The sequence below is a fragment of the Amblyraja radiata genome, chromosome 9 (genome assembly GCF_010909765.2).
Source record: "Amblyraja radiata isolate CabotCenter1 chromosome 9, sAmbRad1.1.pri, whole genome shotgun sequence".
Taxonomy (NCBI): domain Eukaryota; kingdom Metazoa; phylum Chordata; class Chondrichthyes; order Rajiformes; family Rajidae; genus Amblyraja; species Amblyraja radiata.
In genome coordinates, this window is record NC_045964.1 from 43,295,388 (window position 1) to 43,305,220 (window position 9,833).

At 42.4% G+C, this 9,833-nt stretch overlaps 1 protein-coding gene across 2 annotated transcripts in view; it reads left to right on the forward strand.

The window, feature by feature from the left end:
• armh4 (armadillo like helical domain containing 4) overlaps positions 1-1,621 on the forward strand; it is an 81,293-nt gene extending 79,672 nt beyond the window's left edge. For both annotated transcript variants that reach the window (XM_033027201.1, XM_033027202.1), the window contains exon 8: positions 1,035-1,621. In XM_033027201.1, the coding sequence (XP_032883092.1) occupies positions 1,035-1,103 (69 nt within the window). In that variant the 3' untranslated portion in view covers positions 1,104-1,621. The remainder of the gene's footprint in view (positions 1-1,034) is intronic.
• The last annotated feature ends 8,212 nt before the right edge of the window (positions 1,622-9,833 follow it).

The following is a 9,833-nucleotide window of genomic DNA, read 5'->3' on the forward strand; positions in this document are numbered from 1 at the left end:
TATTTGACCCACAGTGTATGTGTCAAATATGCTGCCATGCTAAACTAATCTCCTCTGCCTTCGCTTGATCCATATCCCTCCATTCATTCTGTATCCATGTGCCTATCCAATAGCCTCTTAAATGTCACTATTATATCTGCCTCCACTTCCACCCCTAGCGGTGCGTGCGAGGTACTGTGTAAAAATAAAACTTGCCCCGCATATCTCTTTTAAACTTTGCCCCACTCACCTTAATACTGTGCCCTCAAATCTTTGTCTACAATATTTAGGCCTCTCATCATTTTATGTACTTTGTTCAGCTCTCCTCTCAACCTCCGATGCTCCAGAGAGATCCAAGTCTGTCCAAGCTCCCCTTTCATCCAGGCAGCGCTTTCTAGGTAAACGTCCTCTGCACCCTCTCCAAAGCCTCCACATCCTTCCTGTAATGGGGTGACCTGAATCACAGAGCTAACAAAACCGATTGACTGAGAGAAATATAGAAACAAAATGCTGGAGTAACTTCAGCAGGACGGACAGCATTTCCAGAGGGCATAGATAGGTTTTGGGTTGGGACCTCGCTTCACACAGACTGACCGACCGACCACTCATCTCATTGATTTTCATGGGATCGTACCGTATGAAAATGAAAATTAGCCGATAAAAACTGCTTCCCTAGTTCACTTCAAACATCAGGCGCCCCATTTATACAAATCTCATCTTATTCCCCCTGCATTCCCATCAGATTCTAACAACCCCCTACACTGTAGGTGCAATTTGCAGTGGCCAATTAACCTAATGACCTGCACATGTTTGGTTTTGTGGGAGGAAACTGGAGAACCTGATAGAAACACTGGCAATTGCAGGGAGAACATGAAATCTCCACACAGACGGCACCAGAGGTCAGCATTGAACCTGGTTGGCTGAAACTGTGAGACAGCACCTCTAACGGCTTGTGCCAATTCCATGAAATGCTACGTTAACCATCAGTCTTATCAAATGCGAATACCGTACAAATATTGTAATTCAAATTCTTGTGTCTTTGTTTGAAATTGCAGCCAAGAGATTTCACCAGCATGCAAGACCGTGTGATGCTGTTGGCTGACAGTTCCGAAGATGAGTTTTAATTATGTAGTGAATCTTTGATGTAAAGCAACTACACGAAGCTGCATCGGAATTTAAGGTGCAGAATGACACTGCTACATGCTACTAGCTTTCTGTTCCAAGTGTTTATTCTTTAAATGTCGAAAAATGATTAAGATTGGCAAAATTATCTGTGATATACTGTAAAGCCTTGTTTATTCAATATTTGTTTCACACGAGAGCCTCGTTTTGAGTTCAGTATAAATTTATTCTGCATAATTGAAAGAACAAATGTAAAGTGCTGATGTTGCAATATCTAATAATTACTTGGTTGCTGTAATTTTTAAACTGCGGTTTTTATATTTTGTTACCAAAATTCATGTTTTTGGAGCCCGTGTAACTGATGCCAGGACTCTAAGGCCTGAGCTGTAGGGAGGGGTTGGGCAGGTTAAGACTTTATTCCTAGGTCGCGAGGTGATCATTTCGAAGGATATAACATCATGGGAGGAATAGTTCGGGTGAATGCACAGTCTTTTACCCAGGGTAGGATAATCAAGAACTAAAGGACATAGGTTTAAGGTGACAGGGGCAAGGTTTAATAGGAACCTGAGGGGGCGACCTATTCACCCAGAGGGTGGTGGGTATATGGAACGAGCTGCCAAGGAGATCGTTGAGGCAGGTACAATAACAACATTTAAAAGACATTGGACAGGTTCGTGAATCAGAAAGGTTTAGAGGTATTATGGGCCAAATGTGGACAAATGTGACTATTTGAGGGGGCAGGTGGGTTATCTTGGTCGGCATGGACAAGTTAGGCCAAATTGTCTGTTTCCTTGCTGTCACGCTCTATGACTTTAAGCCTAGTAATTTACCCTCAATAGGTAGAAAACTATGAAGTCTTGCAAATGCTCTGTACTCTATCTCACAAACTGGTTCCATTGTAAACAGGAGAATGAATATGAGAGGCAGAGAACAATGTGCTGAAGGGTTGTTGCATTGAAGCTGTTGACCAGAGATGGATTTCTAAGCATTTCTTACTTTAAACAGTCTTTATCAAGTAGGTCATGAATTTGTAACAATTTTAAATATTCCTTTTTTTCTGCATGATAAAATCTATGAGAAAGGCTGCAGATTCCGTGAGTTGCTGCAATTGGCTATCAGAAGCTACAATACCCTCAAATTTAGAAGCACTAATAGGCAGTATATTTATTAGCAATAATGGGTTAGTTAAACAGGTTATTTAATATAGACTTATACAACACCAATCACATCATCTTAGTTCATTAGAAGAATATGTATTATGTTCATACCACTGACGAAGACTGTCATTTGCCTTCTGCACTGGGTTAAAGGTTAGCTTTACAATAATTGAATGGCTTGTCTTTCAATTCTACGCAATATGTCCAAGTCATGGATGCAATGAATCCTTTCTCTTTTCTTTCTTAACAGAGAGGATCACTTCAGGTAAATCCTTATTTTGTATGCAAAGATAGAACTGGGGACAATTGATTTGCTACCAAATGTAAAACCTGCTACTTTAGAAAATTCACTGTTCCCTTTGGAAGATCAATTAAGAATGTCTAGGAATGAGAGCGAATGTCAAGTGTTCAGCTTGATCTTCGCCACCCTTTTTGGCAGTGAATTGCAGAGCCTCATTATCCTTGCAGTTACAATGAGCTCTGGGGAATATACTGGCCTTGTAAGAATGTTCAAGTAGTATCCATCCAGGATGGTACAGTGGTGCACCTGGTAGAGTTGCTGCCTCACAGCGCTAGAGAACCGGGTTTGATCCCAACCTCGGGGTACTATCGCTGTGGAGTTGGCACGTTCTTCCTGTGACTGCGTGAGGTTCTTTCAGGTGCTCCGATTTCCTCCCACATTCAGATTCAGATTCAGATTCAGATTCAACTTTAATTGTCATTGTCAGTGTACAGTACAGAGACAACGAAATGCAGTTAGCATTCAACAGAAGTGCAGGTTTGCAGGTTAAATGGTCTCCGTGAATTGACCCTAGCATGTAGGGTGGATGCGAAAATGGAATAACATAGAACTAGTGTGAACAGTGATTGGAGCTTGGATTCTGTGGGCTGAAGCAGATTGAGTAGTTGGTGGAATTTGTGGAGGCAGTGGACATTTTAGGATGATTAAACAGCTTGATATTGCAGGCAAATAGGTGAGCAGCTTGGGATAGTTTTGGGAGGAGATGGAATGTGGTTGGATATCACAGACTCTGAAACTGCAGGAATTCATTACGGTGGCGACAGAGAGGTGCGAGAAATGTCAAAAAGAACTCCTACCCCTCCTGAAACTAAAGCAATGCATTAAATTCTTCTCACTTGTAGATATAATTTCACTGATGGTGCAACAGATAAAATAAGTTCATGGCCAAAAATGGAGTTGATGTAGCACTTTTGATGATTAAAGGCAATATTGTGAACAGATACAAGATAAATCGTGGTCATTGTTTAGTTGTGACTTTGATGTTGCAGGAAGGATGTGGAAGCTTTGGAGAGGGTGCAGAAGATATTTACCAGAATTATGCCTAAATTAGAGGGTATTAGCTATAAGGGGAGGTTGGGCAGACTTGGATTGTTTTCTCTGGAACACCAGAAATTGAACAGAGTATATAAAGTTATGAGAGATGTAGATAAGGTCGACAAAACCTTTTTCCCAGAATGGAAAGATCAAAGATGAGAGAGGATAGCTTTAACGTGAGAGGGGCAAAGTTTAAAGGAGATGTGTAGGGCAAGCTTTCATACAGAGGGTGGTGGGTGCTAGGAACCTGCGGCCAGAGGTGGTGGGGTAGGTAGATACGATAGTGGAGTTTAAGGGGCTTTTATATAGGCACGTGGATATACAGGGATTAGTTGGGTATGGGTCATGTGCAGGCAACGAGATTAGTTTATCTGGCACAGATATTGTGGACCGAAGGGTCTGTTCCTGTGCTGTACTCTTCTACATTCTACAGAAGTGAAGAAGTTGAACTTGGAGTTTAATTATTTTTCCATTAATTGATGTTGGTCTTTTATTTACATGACTGCTAAATAGCCACTGACTCAATAAAAGCTGCAAGAAAAAAGGCTCTCTATTTATTCCTGGTTTATGTCTAGAGAATAACTATTCGTGAAGCTCATCAGTTGGTTCAGCAGGATGTATCATGGTTGAAAAAAAGCTATTGTATTGCTTCAACCAATGAATGAAACAATGGTTGCAATAAATTACAGTATAAGGTTGGGCAGTTGATGGAATAAATGCTCATGATCTGCCATAGCAAATCATTTCACTTCCTATGAAAAAAGACTGCGGAATGACATCCCGTGTATTTAAATTGTTTGAGTTATAACCAAAACAATCATTGATGTAATTGTGGAATGTGACAGCTCATTTTATTAAAATGTAATAAAATAACAATGCTCTGTTGTTTTCTTTGTTATTCAATGTCCGTTATATTTTGATGCCTGCAAAACCTTTAACAAATCTAATTTTTATTTTGGTTTTGGAATGTGGACAAAGTAAGATTTATCATCCAAGCTGGTGTTCAAAGCTGTCCAAATATCCTATGTTTCTATGGGTTATTGATTGGGGACGATCAGCCATGATCACAATGAATGGCGGTGCTGGCTCGAAGGGCCGAATGGCTTCCTCCTGTGTTAGGCGCTCCCCCTCCTGGTGAATGCTATGTACTTACCTTTCTCTGTTTCTCTCCTGAGTACAGGCCTCGTGGCTGTGAGTCTGGAATCAAGGGGTTAAAGGCTCCTGTACCCGATTGGTCAAGCTGCGTCAGGTGACGGGTGACTCATCTGAAGCTTAAATACCAGAGTTTCCCAGGATTCTCTCTCTTCTTCGTAGACCCTGACTTGTGAGCAGCCTGCTGGTGTGAGCTGAGGAAGGCCTGGCCACATGGCATAGAACTTTGTGTACTTTCACCATTACTTGTTAACAAATATTGAATTGGGACGGATAAGGGCTGACCTTAGTGTTTTCGGGTATTTTGTTTCAGGGTTATATCTCTTTAGGCAGGTTTTAGAGTCTCCGGTTCGACGGCCCATTACTTGGCTGGCTGGAGCACTGTTTAATTGTTTGTTAGTCCATCCATATCCCTGACTGGGTTGTTTCAATCAGGTTTGGGTTTTGTGTTCCATTGAAAAATTAAAACTATTTTTGAACTTGAACCTGGTTTTTGAATTATGTTACGCGGCTCTGAAGTACCTGCATTCGGGAGTCGTAAGATCCTGCACCTATTTTCTATGTTTCTATGATCCCACACAGCACTTTTGTGGTGACAGTATGTGCTGGTGCAGCAGACCGGCACCTCGAATGTGACACATATGTTTATTAATCGTGCTTAGCTAATTGATAACATATTGAATGCTTTAGAACATTTATTTGTCAGACTTACAGATCAGTTATTATATTACAGGCTAAAGTGTCCCCAGCGTTGGGTATGTTGCTGCAAAGAATTCTTGATAAATGTAATATAATTGATATGCGACGTGGCACCTTTTCAAAGCAATGAACACACGCATGAGAAATCTCGCAGAAGGCAAAGACAGTGCAGAAACAGATCCTTTAACGTACTGAGAGTGTGCAAACCGCCAAGCGCCCATTTCGCCTAATCTCACGCAATTTTTTTTTTCTTCCCACATTTTCCATCTGCTCCCCCCCCCCCCCCCCCCCCACCCCCCCCCCCCCCCCCCCCCCCCCACACACACACACACACAGATTCCACCACACACCCCACACGTTGAGAATAATTTACAGCAGCCAGTCAACCTAACAACCCACAAAACAAAAATCACACATCTTCAAGATGTGGTAGAAAAACTAGTGGCAAATTTCTTGGTGCTGATATCGCACTTCAAGTTTGGCTTGTAAAAAAAACTTGAAATTATTAATACTTGCTGTGTGGGATCATTTGGTAGAATGGAGTTCAGCATCTGTTTGTGTAGGAAAGAACTGCAGATGCTGGTTTAAATCAAAGGTAGACACAAATTGCTGGAGTACCTCAGTGGGACAGGAAGCATCTCTGGAGAGAAGGAATGGGTGACTTTTCGGGTCGAGACCCTCCTTCAGACTGATGTCAGGGGAGTGGGCGGGACAGAGATAGAATGTAGTCAGAGATAGTAAGACTGGTGGGAGAACTGGGAAGGGGGAGTCTGAAGAAGGATCTCGACCCGAAACGTCACCTATTCCTTCTCTCCATAGATGCTGCCTCACCCGCTGAGTTCATCCAGCATTTTTGTCTACCTTCGATTTTTCCAGCATTTGCAGTTCTTTCTTAAACATGACATTAACCTTAATTTTTACAGTGTTATACTTGCGCGTAGCTAAAATTACTGTCTACATTATGTCAATTTTCTACCTATTAGTAATAGTAAAAATAGATTAAAAATTGACTAAGGCTGCCAATTTTATTCAGTCACCAATGTCACCTCGCAGTATGCAAAGGTTAAATTCTGTCCTCATCCACCAGAAATCTAATCCTGTGGTTGAAATCAAAATATAAAGAGACAATAAATTGTGAAACCAATATAGATCTGACATACCATTGCATCTCTCACAATCCAATGATGATTGAGCGTAGTCATGTACTGCGCTCAGTGTGAACTTGAATGTTTCAATTTATGATCACAATAAAAGTAATAAATGATTTTGCAGAGAAGGTTTCATACTGTAATCACAATAAATTGACAACCCTTCCTCATAGCACGTTCCCATGCAGCTGCTGGAGATTGATTGAAAGATTCAGCATGAAAAAAAGGCCCTTCGGCCCATCGGGCCCACTCCCACCATCAATTACCTGTTCACACTAGTTCTATTTTATCCCACTTTTGCATCCACTCCCCTACACACTAGGGACACTTTACAAAGGGTAATTAAACTACAAACCCACCTGTCTTTAGGACGTGGGAGTAAACCGGAGCACCTGGAAGAAACCTACCCATGCGGGTCAGAGGGAAAATGTGCAAAGTCTACAAAGACAGCACCTGGGGTCATGATTGAACCTTGGTCTCTGGTGCTGTGAGGTGGCAGTTCTACCAGCTGCGGCACTAGTGCAATGCCTGTACTCTTCTTCCCTTCACAGCATCCAGGAACCTTGGCGCTTCATCCTAATGAAGCAATAATTCACATGGAGTGCACCCAATTTAGTACAATGTATTTGATGTTCATTACATGGTCTACTATACAATGGAGAACCTAAAGGTAGACTGGGGTGAGTGTTCATGTCTGCAAGGGCAATCCCGACCATCTGATCACCTGTAACATTAATTCTTCACTACACACGCATTCTGCCGACTCTTTCTTTAGTCTTCTACATTACTCCAGCAAGCGTATTGGTTTATAATTGATATGTTTACTGAGGCAACAAAAGGTTTTGTTGGGTGCAAATCAGATAATACTATACATGAGTACAATCAAGTCATACACAAGTAGCACAGGTAGAGCAAAGTGAAAAATACCAAAGTGCAGAATACAGTCTTTTAGCACTAGCATTATAGTACCAGAAAAATGGTCCAAAATGATGTAGGTTGGAAGATCAGGACTACACCCTACATTATGGAAGGACCATTTAGAAATCTGATAACAGGAAGAAAAGCTGTTCCTGAATCTGGCGGTACATGCTTTCAAGATTTTGCATCTTCTGCCCAACTGGAGAGAGAATAGGAAATGATCCAGTTGAAAATGGTACTAGATTATATTGGTTGTTTCCTGGGGCAGTGTGAAGTGTAGAGGGAGACAGACGATGGTGGGAATTTTGGTCTGTGTGATGGACTGGGCTACATCCACAATTCTCTGCAATTTCTGGCATTCTGGGGCAGAGCTGTTGCCAAATCAAGTGGCGATGCTGTAAAACTGTATGTTTTACATGGTGCATCTATTGGAGTTTGTCAGAGTCATTGCAGACATGCCAAATCTCCTCAGTCTCCTGTGGAAGTTGAAGCATTGGTAGAGGCATTCTTGGCTGTCGCTTCAATGTTGTTGGTCCACGACAGCTCATTGATAATATTTACACCAAGGAACTTGAAGCTCTCCACCATTGCCATTTTGGCATCAAATCGGTATCTTTTTTGTCTCAACAAATGTGGCTGTGCCTTTCTGTGTCAAATTGTTTTTTTTTTGCTTTTCAGTCTCAAACTACCAATTTTTAAGCAATTGTTATCTTGACACTTGATTTGCATAGTAGCCCAGATATTCCCTCTGATCTCTTCATCTCTCTCCCTCGACAACAGGGGTGTCAAACTAACAGCCGGCGGGCCGCATCCGGCCCGTGAAGGGATCTGATCCGGCTCGTGGGATGATTTGGGGGAAAAGAAAAGTATATTCACGACTATTTATTATGTATCTGTACGGCAGCCGCTCTTTCTCGCCGCGCTCTCTCTCACCGCTGTCTGTGCCGCCTGCTGCAACGGCATCTTGTGTGTGTAATTAGAAAACTATAGGCTGCAGTTAACCACCCACTGTGCACAAGCACCTACCACCCTGCACTGAAGGACCACTAGGGCCCCACTTACGTCGTCAGACACAGTATAAACACACAGAGTACTCAGGTAAATAACACCTGTAGCGAGGCTGAGACTGTTTGCTGCTGTGATTCAAAATGCTTTCCAAGAAAAGAAAAGTTGACATCGAAGGTCGGATATTCAACGATAATTGGAAAGATCTTTTTTCCTTCTGTGAGGTCAATGGCAAACCTGTGTGTCAGATATGCTCGCAACAAGAGGCTGTGGCAAAAGAGTACAATATCAAACGACTCTATGAGACGTCACACAGAAAAAAAAATGACGTACGCCGGTCCTCAGAACGCAAAAGGTAAACGAGCTTGAAGCAGCTCAGAAAAAACAGCAATCAGTGTTCACCAAAAGACGAGAGAGACATGATGGAGCTGTCAAGGCCAGCTACATTATTGCCAACAAAATAGCTGCTGCGTCAATGCCATACTCAGAGGGGGAATTCATCAAAGCATGCATGCTGACGGCGGCTGAGCTGGTGTGCCCTGAGACAGGCTTTTGGTAATATCAGCTTGTCAAGAAATACTGTGGCAGAGAAAATCGGGGACCTTGCAGGAGATTTGAACAGTCTACTAAAAGACAAAGTGAAGTCATTTATTGCCTTCTCCATTGCAATTGATGAGAACATTGACGTGACTGATGTAACTCAATTGGGAATATTTATTCATGGTGTTGATGCATCTTTGACCGTCACCGAGGGGTTTGTGGAGATGGTGCCCATGACAAACACCACAACAGCGAACAACGTTTTCTCCAGCCTCGTCGAGGCTTTGGACAAACTGGGGTTGACTTTAGTCACGCTGTCAGCGTGGCAACAGATGGCGCACAGTCCTTGGTCAGGAAAAAGGAAGATGTTGTTGCGAAAGTCAGAGAGAAAGTTCAGACAGAGAATCCAGAGCAGGAATTCTGGAATTTTCATTGTATTATACACCAAGAGGCGTTATGTAGCAGGAGTTATAAAGAAAGCGAATGGCATGTTGGCCTTTATAACAAGAGGAATTGAATATAGGAGCAAAGAGGTCCTTCTGCAGTTGTACAGAGCCCTAGTGAGACCACACCTGGAGTATTGTGTGCAGTTTTGGTCCCCTAATTTGAGGAAGGACATTCTTGCTATTGAGGGAGTGCAGCGTAGGTGCAACGTAGGTTTACAAAGTTAATTCCCGGGAAGGCGGGACTGTCATATGCTGAGAGAATGGAGCAGCTGGGCTTGTACACTCTGGAGTTTAGAAGGATGAGAGGATTTCTTATTGAAACATATAAGAT